The sequence below is a fragment of the Sebastes fasciatus genome, chromosome 2, assembly GCF_043250625.1.
Source record: "Sebastes fasciatus isolate fSebFas1 chromosome 2, fSebFas1.pri, whole genome shotgun sequence".
In the NCBI taxonomy this organism is placed as follows: Eukaryota; Metazoa; Chordata; class Actinopteri; order Perciformes; family Sebastidae; genus Sebastes; species Sebastes fasciatus.
The window spans coordinates 31,289,142-31,307,294 of NC_133796.1; the positions used below are offsets into that span (position 1 = coordinate 31,289,142).

At 39.4% G+C, this 18,153-nt stretch overlaps 3 protein-coding genes across 8 annotated transcripts in view; 1 reads left to right on the forward strand and 2 right to left on the reverse strand.

Annotated features, from left to right (window-relative positions):
- Positions 1–931: 931 nt before the first annotated feature.
- Positions 932–8,911, reverse strand: stk16 (serine/threonine kinase 16). Of its 3 annotated transcripts, none has more exons than XM_074619105.1 (8): positions 8,799–8,911; positions 8,273–8,397; positions 7,119–7,338; positions 6,907–7,040; positions 6,052–6,139; positions 4,706–4,834; positions 4,439–4,560; positions 932–2,986 (listed from the first exon to the last, which is right to left on the reverse strand). In XM_074619105.1, exons 1-8 carry the CDS (start codon positions 8,802–8,804, stop codon positions 2,848–2,850), a joined length of 963 nt encoding a protein of 320 aa, XP_074475206.1. In that variant the 5' UTR covers positions 8,805–8,911; the 3' UTR covers positions 932–2,847. The 3 variants fall into 3 exon arrangements, with proteins under 3 accessions (XP_074475206.1, XP_074475214.1, XP_074475224.1); XM_074619113.1 differs by having other exon boundaries at positions 8,767–8,879; XM_074619123.1 differs by lacking the exon at positions 8,799–8,911 and adding an exon at positions 8,478–8,616.
- A 2,699-nt stretch (positions 8,912–11,610) lies between these two features.
- Positions 11,611–16,564, forward strand: pcnp (PEST proteolytic signal containing nuclear protein). 2 transcript variants are annotated; one of them, XM_074619172.1, is made up of 5 exons: positions 11,611–11,765; positions 12,996–13,222; positions 13,449–13,526; positions 13,638–13,693; positions 13,842–16,564. In XM_074619172.1, the coding sequence occupies exons 1-5, from the start codon at positions 11,720–11,722 to the stop codon at positions 13,951–13,953; spliced, it is 519 nt and encodes a 172-aa protein (XP_074475273.1). In that variant the 5' UTR covers positions 11,611–11,719; the 3' UTR covers positions 13,954–16,564. The 2 variants fall into 2 exon arrangements, with proteins under 2 accessions (XP_074475273.1, XP_074475265.1); XM_074619164.1 differs by having other exon boundaries at positions 11,614–11,765; positions 12,993–13,222.
- Positions 16,565–16,567: 3 nt separating this feature from the next.
- LOC141758057 (interleukin-18 receptor accessory protein-like) overlaps positions 16,568–18,153 on the reverse strand; it is an 11,435-nt gene continuing 9,849 nt past the window's right edge. For all 3 annotated transcript variants that reach the window (XM_074619151.1, XM_074619134.1, XM_074619144.1), the window contains one exon: positions 16,568–17,358. In XM_074619151.1, the coding sequence (XP_074475252.1) occupies positions 17,119–17,358 (240 nt within the window). In that variant the 3' untranslated portion in view covers positions 16,568–17,118. The remainder of the gene's footprint in view (positions 17,359–18,153) is intronic.

The following is an 18,153-nucleotide window of genomic DNA, read 5'->3' on the forward strand; positions in this document are numbered from 1 at the left end:
TCTAACACCCCAACACGTGTTTTACGCCACTCCATCCATCGACTGGCACTGCACATGGCGAATTTAGGCTTGAGTGCTGCTGCTCAGACATGCACACACGTCATGAAGCTCCAAGAAAGACTGGAATTGGGAGTGAGTATTGAGAGAGTACAAATTACTTTTACACACCTCAGCACTCGTCAGTCAGTGAGCTTTTCCATCCCATCGCTTCACAGCTGACCGAGGCAAATCCAGCAGGCAGTGGTGGAATGAAACAATGTACATTTACTCCAGTACTGTCCTTAAATACAAATTTTAGGTACTTTTACTTTCCTTGACCATTTCTATTTCATGCTACTTTATAATACTACTCAGCCTTGGATTTCACCCGTTGATGGCACCCCTGCAACACTAGACTGATGTATACTACGGGATCGTCTCGTCATATCTCCGTCGCCTATGGTGTAGCTTCGGATCCTACGTACATAGCCACTATAGGTAAGTTGTAGCCCCAAATGCAGAACTATATAGCTAAACAGAAGCTTTACAGATGAGGTATTTACATACAAATCATACGATTAGATTATAATATACGATTATGACTACCAACTACAACAATAAAATGCTACTTACACATTAATGCATCAGTAATATAAAACGTAATAGTTCAATCACAAGCCATTTTCTGAATTATGAGTATTTTAACTTTTGATACTTTCAATACATTTTGCTAATGACACCTACATACTTTCACTTAAGTGACTTTTACTTGGATTTTTTTATTATTACAGATTTCAAACTGTATGCTTGATTTTATGCAGCTGAACCAACAAATTACAAGTGCTGTCCAAATACTTTTGGCCATATTGTGTACATTAAATAACAATAATAATAGTATTTATAGAAGTACAGGTTATTGAGTATTGATTCACATACTTTTCTCGACAACTACTTTTTAGTGAAGGATGCGGTTTTATTTCATAATTATATTAAAAACTGTATACAGTGCTACATATTTAATGTTTATTTATCTTTTACTGTGCAGTGAATAAGAGATGAAACAGAATTTCAACAGAATTTCCCACAATCAAATAACACACTCTTACTTAATATAATAATATATGTCAACTCCATCAGTACACTGAAAAAATTCCTTAGTTTACCAGCTGCGTGATATCAGCATTAGCTCGCCATAAACAATAACACAAAACTTCAGTCATCCGACATTTCAAAATTTAGCATTAAAGAGCAATAAAAGATAATATATTTAAACAGTATGCCAATTACCATTCCAACAATTAACTGTATAAGTTAATGACTGAGGATTCTTTTTTTCCCTTTAGTTCTCATATGGTCCATTATCACTGCATTACAGAATCACCAAATCATTCATCTTAACTTAAATGCCCAAAGTATTACTTTATCTAAATAATCGTTTTAAAAAAGGTACCCTTTAGGTCTACCCTGAGAGAACAAAAGTGTGAGACCACATTCACACATGACAGGAAACCCAGAATTTAACACAAGCAGAGCTGAAATGGAAAATACTGTATAAAAACACGATACAGTAAAAAGTGAAGGTTCAACGGCAATGAGAGATATGATAATAACTTTGAGTTAATTAATAAAAAGAAGTAATTCCTTAAACTGATTAAAAGTTAATTTTCTATTGTTTGAGTTACAGTAACACCTGACCCCTTCTCCTTAAAGATATTTTTTTCTTTTTATGTAAGCATACACTCTTTGTTGCGTTTTACAAAGAGCCCATTCACGCATTATCAACTGTACATACAGAAACATCACCAGGTAAACATGTGGAGCAGGGGACTGTGATGGTGGAGCACCTCTGTGTGTTTAAATGAAGTATTGCAGGTGAGGAGCACTCTGCCTCTTAGCTTTCCCCCCAGAAGAGACAAACAGTACCAGTGAAGGTGTGGAGAAAAGCTGAAGGCGAAGTTGTATATCGATGTTTACAGCACACATGTGTAACCACAAGATGTTACACACACAAAACTCAGGAATCAAGATTAAAAAAAATAAAGGGAACTGGACAATATCCCCTCTTGGTAGGGAGTGAAATCTGATATGTATTGAACTCAGGTAGCTTTCATCCACCGGAAAGTTTGGCAAAGCTTTTATGTTATCCCTTTTCTTATTAAAAATGCAAACTGCAATTTTAAGACAAAACGTTTTCTTTACGAATATGGATGCAGCCAGCAGCTGGTTAGCTTAGCTTAGCATAAAGACTGGAAACAGGGGGAAACGGCTAGCCTGGCTTTGTCCAAACGTAACAAAATCGGCCTCTAAAGCTCACTAATCAACGTGTTCGGTCTTGTTTGTCTAAGCCACACAAAAACTAAACAGTAAAACAGGATCACAACTTGTTGTTTTTACATTTTGGTTTTTGTACAAATTAAACAAACAAGATATATCATGATAATTAGTGAGTTTTAGAAGGGCACATTTTGTTGCCTTTGGACAGAGGTTAGCAGTTTCCCTCACTTTCCAGTCTTTATGCTAAGCTAAGATAACAGGCTGCTGGCTCCAGCTTCACATTGAACGGACAGACATAAGAGTGGGTACAAGGTAAAGCCACTTAGTTATTAGAACCAATATGCATTATAATGAAGTGTCAAATTATATTTAAGGCCTCTCAGTCTATAAGAACTACAAGACTACTATGATACGCAGGCTGGTATGGATCATTCAAACTAACTGTTGCCAAGCTTCCCAAGCTGTGAAAGTCTGCACCTAGGCTTTTACAATAAAATTAATAAATAAAAGAAATATTTTCAAGCTCAAAATAATAGACGTTCATTTATATGTGCAAAAGTTTCCAAGACCCCACATCCAGAGCACCGTGCAAGATCAGACCATGTTGGTTTGGGTGTTGGGGCTGCGACTCTGCAGGTCGTGTACCTGGTCAAGAACCCAGTTGATGTTTGGTCTCTCTTGGGGATTTGACACCATTATGGAGCTCAGCAGCATCTGCAGGCCCTCCGAGTAACTAGGCACAAGACAAACAGACAGCAAATTAGGACTTAAACCTGCAGTAGGCAGTATATCTTTGGCATCATTGGGCAAACATTTCATAATAACCTTTCAGCATATTGTAATACAAGTGTTCTGAGAGAAAACTAGACTTCTGCACCTCCTCATGGCTCTGTTTACAGGCTTTCAAAAATCTAGGATCTAGGATTCCTATTGGCTGTGCTCCGGTCATGTGACCGGAACTTGGCGTTCCTTCAAGAGATCTCACAATGGCTGCCGCGTCACAAACTTTCTACTTTTAAAGCTAAACAGTACACTACAAGATGTTTCTGAAAACATTTGAGGTGAGAAATAGGCATTACAGTAACATAATATTGATTCATATTTGATCAGCGCTGCCTAGTTTGACTGTTTGGTCGGAGTTCGCGAGTGATTGACAGCCGGCTCTCATAGACAGCAGACCTCAGATCAGCTCTGACTGCTTGTTTTCCTCTGGTCTGTGAAATCTTGCAGATGCCATTGGGAGCACCGGAGGACACAGAAGCACACAGTCATGCTCTACTGTCACAATATAGCGAACGTTTTATAAAAATAACTTTTTTTAAATCATATTTGCTCCAATCTCGCCTACTTCAGCTTTAAGTTGGATCCGTATTTAGTTATACAACCCTTAATAATTTACTTTTTCACGTTACACATTAACACCAATCACAAGATCATTGTTTATATGAATTCTGTTTATTTTGCACAAAATGGAACAACGGGAAGTGACATTTCCTGGACAGAGCTGAGTTCATACGCAACAAAAACATCATAAACGAAAACATTTACCCAACTTGTGTTTTCAGATTGCATCTTTGTTCAATTAGAAAGGGAATTCAACTACATTCAGTTAGTTTGTACTGCATTTGATATGTCAGACATTAACTTAGCTGCAGACTAACAAGTGCTTAGTAAATGAAGGAAAATTCAAGTGGAATTTGGCATTAAATATATAAAGGTTCTGACCCACGGCGTCGCCACAGAAGCATAGCGCCCACCCTCCAGTTCCCCTTCAGGTAAACACTGTTAGCTCTGTCAGCACTGTTGCCGTTGTTTGCACCGTTAGCTGGGAGCCGCCGGCTAAGCCGTCGCCATATTAAGAGTCATAATTAACATGTGAATTCTTGAGTTACGGCCAAAAACGTGTTTTGTGAGGTCACTGTGACCTTTGACCACTACATTCTAATCAGTCCATTTATGAATCCAAGTGGACATTAGTGCCAAATTTGAAGAAATTCCCTCCAGGCGTTGCTGAGATATTGCGTTCATGAGAAAGGTATGTACGTACGAACGGATGGACAACCCGGCACTGAGGCATAAAACATGGTGGGGATTTTTCCTACCACTATCCAGGGCAGTAACAGAAACTAATACGTCGACAGGAAACGTTCTTCAAGCTACACTGAGAGATAATGTTATAACTGACCTGCAAGATTGTGGGATGGTCACTGGATTCTGGACAGCCAGGGCAACGCTGTCCCCCCTCTGAAATACCATGTCATACGGCCCCTCCAACATCATCATACAGTAAAGCACACAGCCCAGTGACTGGAGGAGCATGAGTAAGACGAGAAAAGGAAGTAGTCAGTGAATGATCCACAGTAACATTTGCACTTAGTTTCAGAGATTTTCTGATGTCAGTTCAAAAAAACAACAAGCACAACATACAGAAGGGATGAAGAATAGCATTTACCCAGATATCAGTGCGCTCATCTATAATGCAGTGACTCTCTACATTGAAGAGTTCAGGAGCCCTGTAGGAAATGGTGCACCGCTGGGCTGCCCAGTCCTGTATAGTCATGGCTTCTCTGGTTCCTCTAACCTGAAATTAACTCAGTTTAATTAAAGTCATCATTTCATGGATCATTTAGAGAACCTAATGTTTAGAAGATGGAAATAAAAAGCAGGTATGTTGCCCATCACTCTTGAAATGTTATGTCAAACATTGACCATTGAACAAAATTGTATGACAGTGCTTGACAAACTCTGGACTCTTGCACTTTTTGGGGTTGTACCCACATGGTTGAATGGACTTATTGTAAGTCACTATGGATAAAAGCGTCAGCTAAATAAATGTCATGTAACTCCTTCTGTTGCAGTTATATCAGTTGTGTAGAGGGAAAAAACAAAGCAGCAGAATGTCAAAAGTCCAATATGAGTGTTTCAAGGAACATAATCAGTGCTCCAAAACCACAAATGTGATAAAATACTAAACTTGCCGAAGTAATATGTAAAAGATTATGACAAACTTGTACAAGCTCTATGCCCTAGAATGCATAATAAAGTGAGCCATAGCAACAAACGTTGTTGGATTTAAGAAACATGAGAAACTTCCTCGAGGCAGAAAACTGTGGAATTTATTGTGCTTTAAGTTTAACCCTTAACTTAGGCTTATGCTTGTTACATATCTATTTAAATTAGTAAAACATCCAGAAAGTTAAAAGCTGTATTCTGAGAAATGATGAGACAATATCCAGTAGCTGTTCATTTCAAAGATGCGAAGCAAGATATTTTGAATATGTGGTTCATCAGCATTAAAAATGTTACTCTGCCATCTAGAGGAGGAAATCTGGACCTTTTTTGTAAAATAATGTAGTCAAATCATCTGCACAAGGATGAGTTGGTACTAAATGTTAAGTGGTTAGAAATCACCCAATATTGCTATTTGTCTTAGCTTGCTTGCATCTCTTGGTCTTAAATTTAAGACCGCTTTCTTGTAGATAACATATTCTGACATATCTAAAATTTAATACTCAAAGCTACTCAGCAACATTTAACATTATGTTCAAAATTACTTTTTAATATCAACGGACAAAATGATGTAAGTGATGCAGTCTGTTCTTACACAGTACAAGAATCCAACCTCAAAAAAACACAGCATTTTGCTTTTGATGCTACATAAAGAACAGACTGTGGGGATGTGACTGACCTCAGGCTTAAATTAAACTAATGTGGGCTTTGGTGTTTGACCAATAGTATCAATGCTTATAAATTGATCGGTAAAATCTTACAAACTCTTTATAGACCCTGCATCCTTACCTCAATCCTAGCACGGTTCATAGAGCCCAGGTCCATCAGAAGCGGCCTTTCATCCTCATCCAAAAGCACATTTGTGGGCTTCAGGTCTCTGTTAAATTATAGCACATAGCGGTCAGATGTCTGCAATTATGTTAATATAAAGAAGGAAACAAACAAAACTTGCCATTTGGAACAGTAAGTAAATAAAAACACGAATGTTAAAAGATGGTCTGAGCCAAACTAGGTGTTGTACATTAAGCGTCCAACTCTTTACATTCAAACTGATTGTAAGTCCCCATTACAGTTTACCTAAAAATGCCATTTTCACTTAAACAATATAACATAAAATATGGCAAAGGGCCGCTAAACATACAACTGTTTTATTCCTTTCTGCAATTTGATTCGTGAGGCAGAATTTAGGCTTAGCACTAGATTTCAATGTTTTGAGGTCCATTTTGAGCAGTAGTTGATACAATAACAGCTCTGTTCATTTAGTGAACTGAAGTCATTCATTTTTTTTTTCATGATTATGTCTCCCTATTAAAGAGATTGAGTGCCAATAAAGAATGTGTTAAAATCATCAAGTGTTTCTGTTTGGGATAACTTTATGAGGTAAGACCTATATTAGCCTGCAGAGATGCTGTGCTAGCTTGGCAGTGTGACTCAGGTTGAATCAATAGAATATTAGAATTAATTAACTGAATAGCTGAGTCCTGATGCATCCGTTTCTGCTTTTTGATCACAGTGCAGGGTGTGCACTATGATCAAAAAGGACTCCAGGACTCCAAACAGAAGAACATAAGTGATCTTTATGCTGATCCTATGAATGTACAGTTAATGTTTGTTTTTATGTGTGTGTATGTGGAGACAGATTACCTGTGTGCATAGCCTTTTTCATGAATGGCCTTGAGTCCAGAGCAGATGCCACGCAGGATTTGCAATACCAGTTTTTCAGGCATCGAGCTCCTGTTGTCTCTTAGCTTCTCCAGAACAGACCATAGACTGCCTTTCTGTTCACACCAACATATCAGAGTCAGATCATTTCCCACAGATTTATTCTGGTCATATTAACTGCTGCACCAACTTACTTTAATATAAGGCAGAAGTAACCAGGCTTCAGTCTTGCCTCCACGATCAACAAAGGTGTGTGCAACCAGGCTCAAGACATTGGGGTGATTAAAAACCTGATGCATCTCCACCTCTGTCTGAGCCTCCTGTCGGCCTTCACGGTCATGGCATAGGATCCTCTTTAGGGCGTAGAAGCGCCCATCCTTTGCCCCCTCTACCAGATCGACATAACTGAACCCCCTGAGGAGAGGAAACAGAGAGTTTGGGAGGAGCACACAAGTCTTAATTGGACTTTAAAGGATGAGGCTGGCGATATTCTTTCTTTCTCTTTCAATTTGTTACGGTCAACAAATCCCATGAAAAGACCAACATCAACAATGCATCTGTCCGTCTCTCAATACTCTCAGGTCCCAACCAAAATTTTTTCCTAATGAAAACAAGTCACGAATATAGTTTCATTTTTGAAGAGATTGAATAATTTCCCATAACAGCCGAGCAATACATTTTTTTCAGATTTTTGTGGACTGTTTTCAACTGAGATTTGGTTTGCTAATTTGTAATAACTGCAGCAGGACGGTTTATGGAGGATTGATTTAAAAGAACCTACAGTGCCCGTAATCATTGTAAAAAAGGAAAGATGTCACCCAGTGCAACAGTGGGGCTCAGCGATTTGGACAACAATGGACATCTGCAAGACAGATAATAATGCACACAGTGCACTTTCATAGACTAAGCTACTGGAGTTACCCTGCACTATACTCACTTTTAACAGTCTCTTCTGCACTATATTCACTTTTTTTTTACACAGCTGTTTCCCTGCACTATGTTCACTTTTAACCGTTTTCTTCATCTACTTGTATCTTTATATCTGGTATATTTCTTTGTACTTTGAACTACCTTTCACTAACTTTTTACTAACATGTTTTTGCACTATGGAACTGTGTTGCTGGAAACCTGAATTTCCCTCGGGATCAATAAAGTTACTATCTATCTATCTATCTATCTATCTATCAGAGCAATAGACCTATATCGGGCTTTGGCTTGTAGGATCAATTGATTTTCGTCTTTTTATGGGATTTGTTGACAAACAAACATAAAATATCCCCACACTTAACCTTAACTGGTGGAATTAAGTTGAGTTTAAAACAAACAATGTCAGAAAATGCCATCTTACCCTTCGTCTAGTTTCTGGATAAAGTAATATTTTTTGTTTTCAATGGTGAGGGAGCCACGGGAGCATATACACAGGGTCTGCCCCATCCTGACTGGCACATTGTTTAACACCAAGCTTTTAAGGGCCTGGGAGAGAAACAGGGTCATAAAAGTTATGTGAGAGCGACAACCAAAGAAAGAACAGAAAACAATGCAATGTTACTTACTAGCTATGACATTCATTGCTGTAATACAACTGCTAGATAACCTTTTTGGTGAATAGTATAGCAACATATGGTAAGACAGCTAGTGTCAACAAAGTGTCAACAAACGTAACATAGCAGCCTCTAACGTTAGCTTAGACACTTCTACGCTACGACAGCCTAAATGCGACATTAACGTCGATCTATGACCTTAACCACAATCAATGTGTGATTATAATTGACTACCTGACACAATGAACAGCTGAACATAACAAACATGTGCTATATATAAGCGTTACGTCTGTATTCTTACCAGCTAGCTGTCTGTTTACCAAATTAGCTTACTGTCATATTTCTCCATCTTCTTCTTCTTCTGTGGTTTTAACGGCGGTTGGCAACCAGACGTAGTAGGCGCGTCACCGCCACCTCCGCTCCGGAGTGGGTACCATAGTGATGGGAATTTAGATTATTTTTAGTGAGCCGGATCATTTGGCTCAGCTCACCAAGAAGAGCCGGCTCTTTCGGCTCCCAAACGGCTCTTCATTTTACCACTTCTGCCTTTTATAATTCAGCCAAATTTAGCGCAGTTTTGACCTATGATTAGTATAACCTGATATTTTCAGGTGGAATTTCATTTCATTCTCACTGTGCAATATCATTTTCCACTTGTGCAATTGTGTTAAAGGGACTATTTGTAACTTTCAGAAATGCTTCTTAACAGCGACACCTGTGGCTGTGAAATCAACGAAAGTCAGCATCGGGCTCGCGCTTGCTCGCTCTAAATATACCTGAACGAGCATCGCTCAAAACAGTGAGGCGACATACGTCAGCTAAAACCACAATATCACTCTATATTTCAGCTGCTTGGCAGTAATGTTAGCTGACCAGACGAAGGTCTCTCCATGAACATGATTTAGATCTGATCTTAGTGTTGGCTTTTCCTGCTTCAGTGCAGGCTGATGCAGCGGGGCTCTGCAGCATGTCTCCCTGCTCTCTCCGCCTGCAGCCGGAGAGAGCAGGGAGACACCGGCACCCGGTCGGTAACAAGCCGATAACGTTACTCGCTGAGATACTCCGTCACTTCACAAGACACGGGAAAGCTCTGTTGGTCTGGAGGAGCTGCAGCATTTATTTCTGCACAAACGTACATTCACTAGATATTCTCAGAGCTAAACTAACTCTACTGCAGTGTGGAGTGAGCGCGCGTTCACGTCTAGAAGTGGAGCGAGCTGAGAACGCGCGCGCTGTCTGAGTGAAGGCAGGCAGGCAGAGGAGGAGAGGCAGCGGCCACACGCGAACGCGCATATGTGAGCGCGCATGTGTGGCGACCCGCTACATTTATACGCTTAAAAAGTTACAAACAGTCCCTTTAATAGTCTGTTTATTGTCAATATTGTATATACCGCTCCTATTTTTATACTTCCTTCTATTTAAATGGTTCATATTTTGTTACACTTTGTTTAGCCCCTTTTTTTTAATGTGTTAGCTGATGCATCTTGTTTTTTCCACTTCCCCCTTTGCTGCTGTACACTGCAAATTTCCCCACTGTGGGACTAATAAAGGAATATCTTATCTTATCTTATCTTATCACATGGTTAAGATCATATCTGCCTGTTTTACACTCTCTGACCACCAGGTGGTTTCTTGTGCACATGAAGCCTCGAGAAATGAACCCTTTTCCGAACCAATTTGCTGGAAAGCTTCATTGCTTCATGAAGCTTCAGCTCGCCATCACTACTAGAAAGTATCAGAACATGGAAATACTCAAGTAAAGTACAAGTACCTCAAAATTGTACTTAAGTACAGTACTTGAGTAAATGTACTTAGTTACTTTCCACCACTGAGTACATGTTATACTGTTTTGTTTTTCTAAGCATTCTTCACTGCTCCTGTTGGAATAAAATAATTGTTGATTATTTAACTGAAAAGTAGTAATGTGTTATTAATACCTTCACTTTTTTTGCATTAAATCATACCGGAATATTTGCTGGAATTGATTAGATGTGACACAGCCCCACCAAGAAAAATTTCCACCAGCCACCACTGCTAAGGTTAGCTTTTTACTTCTGGTGATTGTATTCACACTTCAAAAATCATAAAGGTGGTGTTCATTTGTGGAGATTATCTTGCTGAATAAAACATGTAAGTATCATAAACGTTTGTTTGCCACAGAGTTTATTTCTGCAATAATGCAAAACCCAATGGAACAATCCCATTGGCTTTCTGTTAGTGATGTGTCGGTCGCGAACGAGCCGGCTCAAAGAACCGGCTCTTTTAAGTGAACGATAAGAGTTTTTTTCTTTAATTAATTCAGGGCAGAATAATAGGACAATTTTCTCTGCGCCACGAGCACTCCATGCACTGACTGTGACTGAACATTGTGTTAATGACGTCTGTGCAATCAATCAGTTGATGACAGACAAGGATCATACCATCAAGCAGGGAGGGGCGGGGGTGCACGGCGCGCTGACAGTCTACAGGTACAGAGCAGGAGAGAGCAGAGGAGAGAAAGAGAGAGGAGTGCGGTGCGCGAATAGCAGACAAGATGAGTGACAGATAAGGTTTAGTATAATTATATTGAATAATTTAAGTGATATATGTGCACATACTAATCATAGGTCAAAACTGCGCTAAATTTGGCTGAATTATAAAAGGCAGAAGTGGTAAAACGTAGTGATGTTACGTGCTGTGCCGAGGCTTCGGAGCGTGTGTCGAGTAATCCAGGAAGTTTCCTGCGATGCGCGTATCGAGGCTTATATCGTTTTAGACCAATGACGTCATTGATGACATCCGAAGCCTCGCTGCCCGGCCGTACCACCCACTGGTTCATGAAGTGTTTCAGATCTTCACTGGTTCAACCAATGCCGCTTTCCACAAGTGACACAGAACACTAATATTAACCCTCCTGCAATTATTATATTATATTACACTACACTACAATACAATTATTAACTTAGGATTGGTTTGCACACATAAGATGAATTACTCACAAAACAATTACAGTTTATTATACATGTATCTTATATACTCATAATATACTTACTAAATAGACATTTTAGGGGAGCCGAAAGAGCCGACTCTTCTTGGAGAACTGAGACAAATGATCCGGCTCTCTAAAAAGGGCCTGAATTCCCATCACTACAGCGCAGTGGGATCACTTCTTCTTCTTCGTCTCTTATAAACAGTGTGTGGTTGTCATGTTGTTGTCATGACAGCGCCAGGTGAAGACTAGCGGCCTGTGCTGGTACAGCTAAACAGAGAAAGCTATGGCGGATAACAAGCATAACAGAAGAGCTGGCACGGACAACGGAGGTGATATTTGTGCTGCTTTAACGTCTAAATGTGGTTGACAAATAAGAGGTTATTTAGCGTTAGCGCCATGTGTTGCCTGTATCCATTAACGTGGTGCACAGCTAATGTCAGACGAGAGGACACGATGGTACAACTTCACCCAGCTAACTCACTGTTAGCTACGTAACAGTGGCTAGCTAATGCCAGTAAGCGAAGTAGCGTTAACAGGTGTATTAACGTTCCCTATTTAGCTATGGGAATATGAGGTTGACTGTAGCTACCTGGCTAAAGGTCCCGCTAACGTTAGCCAGGTAAACAAGCTATTGGCAGGCTGGTCTTCTGTTAGCTTGCTAGCCTAGCTAGTGTGCAAGTAGCCAACTAGTGAGCGCTGGTTAATAACAACAACAGAGCACCGCCGTGATGCTCTCAGACTGGCTGATTCAAAGCCTCACAGTGGAGGTAGTTTCTACACACACAGACCCTAGATCAGGGGTCAGCAACCTGCAGCCCCGGAGCCACATGCGGCTCTCCAGAGGCTCCCTGTGGATTTATAAACATGGAAATGAAGAACTGTTTTTTGTTTACATTTTCACTTATCATTGTTGTAGATCTATGGTACGACGGAGTATTAGGGCCACATTGAGGAAAACAAATAAATCTGAGATTTCGAGAATAAAGTCATAGGTTTACGAGAAAAAAGTCGTAATATTATAAATAATTTATATTTAATACATATGTGTTTTTTTAAGTTATGAGTATTCTCGTAATTTTATGACTTTTTTTCTCGTAATATTATGAATTTATTCTCGTAGTATTACAACGTTTTTTCTCATAAAGTTATGACTTTTTCTCATAATATTTTGACTTTATTCTGTAAATCTCAGATGTTTTTTCTCTCAATGTGGCCCTAATACCCTAAACACTTTGGCCCTCACTGCATTAGACTTATATACTATATACGTAGACTATAAACTGTTACCTTCATCACAATGATCAAATGTTTTGCAGCTCTAGACAGATTTTTTTTTTTTTTTGCCTAAAATGGCTCTTTTGATAGTAAAGGTTGCTGACCCCTGCCCTAGGTGGACTTGTTAAGTTAAATTATACAAAAAATGGTAAGAACCTTACCTTTAGTAAGTTAATGATTAGAAACCTAACGGTAGCCATACAGGTAAAGGTGATAGCTTTTTTTATTCTCATGTTCCCAGGAAAACTGTTGTTCACCCTGTTGAGTTGTCTTGCCTCAAGCAGGGCCGCAGGAGGAGGGAGACAGAGTGAAAACTAAGCCTGTCTCTTGTAGCACTGTGGGAGGAGAAGGGACCGCAGTCAAACGCACATCCCAGCATCTCACACCTGAAGATGAGGACGAGTCCTCAGCAGACCCACCAGCACCCCGCAAAGTCTCCAAGATAGGCTTTAGCATGAGCAGTCCGATGGGGAAGAAGTCCAACCCCATATCTATCAAACTTGGAGCATCAGTGAGTGTGAAGCAATGCATTATTACTGTTTGACTGTTGCCCTCATTGTGAGTGGGTGTTATTATTTATTCATGAGTGGATTGATAGAATTAATCCATTTGTCAATTAAGTCAAGAATAGCTGCAAAACCTTATATTATTTTAACCAGTTTTTCTTTTGCATTTTATGAAGAGAGTGACTAAATGTGATGTGTTTCCCTAAATCTTGTATCGACAATCTGTTCCAGAAACCCAAAGAGCCTGCCCCATCAGTTCCTCCAAAAAAGTCAGGGATGGCGTCAGTTTTTAACGAAGATAGTGATGATGTAAGTGTGCACACACACGCACACACACACACACAGTAATGTCATAGTTGTACAAATCCTTAAACAACGAATATGCAGAGGCTAACTTTTTAACTATCTCTCGGTGTGCAGAGTGAACCTGAGGAGATGCCCCCAGAAGCAAAGATGAGGATGAAGAACATTGGCAGGTATATGCACCCATATACATGATGTTCTTTATAATTGTTACCTCAGCTTCTGTTTTTATAAAAACAATCAGCTTTTGAACCTTTTTAAATTAAATGCTGCATTTCACATTTAGTTATTTGTGAAGTGACTAATCTGTCATCTTTTCAGGGAGACACCAACATCTGCGGGACCCAATTCCTTCAACAAGGGCAAGCAGGGTTTCTCCGATCATCAAAAACTTTGGGAGAGGAAGATGAAGGCCCAAGCAGACAAATTGTAAATGACTACCACAGTTTTGATGATTGGATGGGTGATTTTGTATAGTTTAAACCATGTCAGAGATATCTATGAAGGCTCAAATGATTCCTCACTGTAGCCTCGGGTTTGACAAATTCTCAGCTTTGTGAACATGCAATGAAGAATACTTTAAGCCTTCGATACTCAGTGAGTGAATTCACGTTTACGTTTCTAACCACTACCGGCTGATGCTAACTGAGAGGAGAGGTACCAGTGTGTCAACCCTCTGTGATGAGAGGTTCAGACTGGGGTGATGGGGATATGGGACAAACACATTAGCCAGAATATTGTTTAAACTGTGTAATATTAGCTACGGTTGCTTTCTGCTGGCTAATGAGAATCTAGCATCTTAGAGCCCTCATGCCCCTTTTGTGACATGCTTGTTCCGATCTGAAGCTGGTTGGGTGTGGTCCGGAGCAAGTGTCGCTTGTCAAATATTTGTGTAAAAACGTACATAGAAGTGGGATAATGTTTTATTTTTAAATCCACAAATGGGAGTGTGTGTTTGAGTGTTATGTTATCGTGCATGTGTGTGTGCGGCATAGACTAGTTTCTCATCATCAATGTACGACCCTTTGTTTTCACCAGCTGTGCCACCTCATAGGTTTGTTTTGTTTTATATTAGTTTGAGATTTGTGCCAGTATTTCTGGTTTTGCTTACTCGATACTGTGTTTCTGTCTGCTTCACTGAATCTGGCAAAAAATGTGTTTGATCTTTTTTTATGTTCAAAATGGAAGGACTGCTAATGTGTTTTTAGTTGACAACTGTATGAAGACAGCAGTCGCATGGATACCAGGGTGCTGGTAACAGTCATATTAAAGAGACAGATCACCCCAATATAAAAAAAAATATTTGTCCTCCTACCCGCAGTACTATTTATCAGTTCAAATTGTTTTGATGTGAGCTGCTGAGTGTTGGGCATATCAGCCTTAGAGATGTCTGCCTTCTCTCGAATATAATGGAACTCAATTGCACCCGTCTTGAGGTGCTCAAAGCGCCAAAAACTACATTTAAAAAACTCAAGAACAATGTCTCTTTCCAGAAATCATGACCCGGTTACTCTAGATAATCCACAGACCTTGTTGTGAGCAGTTTCATGTAGGAACTATTTTCTTTGTACCAAAATACACCCACAAACCGTATCACCACGCAGAAGGAAGCATGCATACTCATGGACGGGTGTATTTCACAACAATGACGTTGTACATTATCCCTCTTATTACACTGCTACTTATTTAAGAAATCAATCAATCAATCAATTTGACACAAAAATGGTCCTCAAGAGTCCGAGTTCAGAACTACGTCCACAGATACGGTCTGTTATACATAGCAACGGTCTGTTATAAAGAAATAACAGACTGTAGAATGTATTTAAGTATTCAACAAAGCTGTGTAATAAGTAAACGTAAATGGTGTCCTCCTCGGCTGAGCTGTAACGTTAGCTAGCTCAGTGGTGCTAGGTGAGTCAGCAGTACGGAGTATAGATGCGCGCTTATATGCACAGTGATACGGTTGGTGGGTGTAGTTCGGTAGAAAGAAAATACATATGAAACTTCTGACAACAAAATCTGTGGATTATCTAGAGCAACCGGGTCATGAATTCTAGAAAGAGACATTGCTGTTGAGTTTTTCAAATGTTTTTTTTTGGCGCTTTAAAGCTGAAGTAGGTGAGATTGGAGCAAATGTGATTAAAAAAGTTATTTTTATAAAACGGTTGTATATTGTGACAGTATACATGAAACAGGTAACCTGAAAAAAATCATGTACCTCTGTGTCCTCCGGTGCTCCTAACGGCATCTGCAAGATTTCACATACCGGAGGAAAACATGCAGTAAGAGCTGATCCGAGGTCCGCTGTCCAGCTGCTGTCTATGAGAGCCGGCTGTCAATCACTCGCGAACTCTGACCAAACGGTCAAACCAGGCAGCGCTGATCAAATATGAATCAATATTATCTTACGTTAATGCCTATTTCTCCCTCAAATGTTTTCAGAATCATCTTGTAGTGCATGGTTTAGCTGTAAAATTAGAACGTTTGTGACGCTGCCGCCATTGTGAAATCTGGTGAAGGAACGCCAAGTATTATATAAAAAAATATACTGCCTACTGCCACTTTAAGCACCACAAGCCAAGTGCCATCTAGTTCCATTATATTCAAGAAAAGGCAGACATCTACAGCCAATATCGAGAAAAACAATCCAGAGTGATATATAGCACTGTAGGTAAGAGGAAAGTATGTATGTTTGATTTTGGGGTGAACTGTCCCTTTTAAATGATTTCCAGGGGCTAAAATGCAGGTTTGCAATGATTAGGCCTTTTCCCAAACGCTTTTCATCGCCACTTTCACATCAGAAAACCAACACTTCACAAATATTACCCAAATCCTTTTAGTTCAGATAAATGTGGGCACTTCTTCTGTGCCTGACACTTTCAGAAAAATAAAATATATAAACTCTGAATTCCTCTGCTGGTTACCTGACTGTTGTGCTTTTCCCAAATGAATCCCGTTATTATCCACTGCTACAACCTGTTTCATCAAACAACTCTCTTGAATACATATTTAAAAGTAAGTCAAATACAAATTTTGGATGATCAGTATTGTGTCAAATGTTTATTGCTGACATGTCTGCTGTGACAATACATGATGAACGACACCTCACAGCAGAACTTTTCTCAACAAAAATACAAACAGCCATACAACAAGGTAATTGTCTAAGTTTAATTGTTAATAGCATCCATCTTTTTTCGGGGGGGGGGGGTATTTTGAAATCCTTTCATTCTTTTTAATGCTTGTAGAGTTGATAGGTAATTGATTATTTTGCATTGTTAAACTGAAAGTTTATTTTTGGTACAGATGGAAAGTAGAAAGAACTGAGTACACACAACTATGTGCCCTGAGCATGGCAAAAAGGGTGACTCACTTTTCCCTACATTTGAAAATGAGACTTAATGATTTGGTATCCCTAGCATCATGGGAATTACCTTGACACATTTGTTAATTCATGTAATCATAAAAGCTGTATTGTAAAATAAATATGCAGTGGCCTGCAAACAGTCTCAGTGTGCAGAATGCAGTAATAAAAGCTGTATTGTAAACTAAATATGCTGTACATAATGTTAGGGACACTTTTTTGAGTAACACAGTCAAATCATTGGTCCTGCATGAGCGAACTCAGTTTCACTCTCTGATCAGGCATTGCCTTCCTTAAAGACCTCCAGAAATTGCTGGTGGCTCTGGCAGGTTTGCCTGAGGTCCAGTCCAGACTGGGTAGCACCTTCAAAGCCCTCTGGACCAGTGGGGGCAGTGGGGGGTCCGGCTGGATAAGGGATGCTGAGGCTCCACTGGTCCATATTAGCAGGAGTTTGAGGGAAGAGTTTTGCAGCAAAGCCTAAAGATATGAACCAAATAGCAGATCAGTAACGAATTGTGTTTCGAACCATAAAAACGGTGGTTTAAAATCATACACATTTGTCATCAAACAGACACTTAACCACTCAACTCAACTTATAAGACAGATTTTCCTACCATCAACGCGCCTACTGGTTTCAGTTGATGTCAGTACATCAATAAAATGAAACCAATGTGGTTATATGAGAATTGCATTCAGGATTTAAGTTGCTGGGAACTCAAACCTAGAAGACAATAGTTTCTTGCAATAAAAAAGGGTCATACCAGTCATACCACTACTAACAATAAATGGAAAACAGTGATTGGCTGGAAAGTAGAAGACTAAGGGAAGTGGTTGGCAGTAAAGTGAATGCTATTTGTAGTTGATGGGCTGAACAAATAAATCCTCTAATATTGTGTTGCCAAGGGATGGCAGGCAGTGTATGTGCGGATCTTGAAAAGTCTTTAAAAGACATTCAGTAGCCTAAAAAAAAGTATTAAAAAGCCATAATTTACAAATATGCTCCTGCCTACTGATGGCAGTAACGTTAAATGTTTCTGTATATGACTGTGGGCTGTCAGGAGACGTTACATAGACTAAAAGTGAGGCTTTTCAATCCATTTGAGTGGAGTCAGTCAGTGCCAAAAGATATGTAGCAAACACTGTCACTACTGCTAACATAAATAAGTAAAAGGGAAAATTAAACAGAAGGGTAAATAAATAAGGGCATTGATACAAAGATAAAAAAAAGAATCAAATTAAAACAAATATCAATTTATGTCACATTTTATCAAT

Coding starts and splice junctions, on each gene's coding strand:
- stk16 (XM_074619105.1), bottom strand. Junction 7,339..8,272: donor ATCCAGAAACTAGACGAAGG/GTAAGATGGCAT, acceptor TCCTCTCCTCAG/GGGGTTCAGTTATGTCGATC. Junction 7,041..7,118: donor TACTTCTGCCTTATATTAAA/GTAAGTTGGTGC, acceptor TGGTGTGAACAG/AAAGGCAGTCTATGGTCTGT.
- pcnp (XM_074619164.1), top strand. CDS start 11,720: ATGGCGGATAACAAGCATAACAGAAGAGCTGGCACGGACAACGGAG. Junction 11,766..12,992: donor AGCTGGCACGGACAACGGAG/GTGATATTTGTG, acceptor TCTTGCCTCAAG/CAGGGCCGCAGGAGGAGGGA. Junction 13,223..13,448: donor CTATCAAACTTGGAGCATCA/GTGAGTGTGAAG, acceptor AATCTGTTCCAG/AAACCCAAAGAGCCTGCCCC.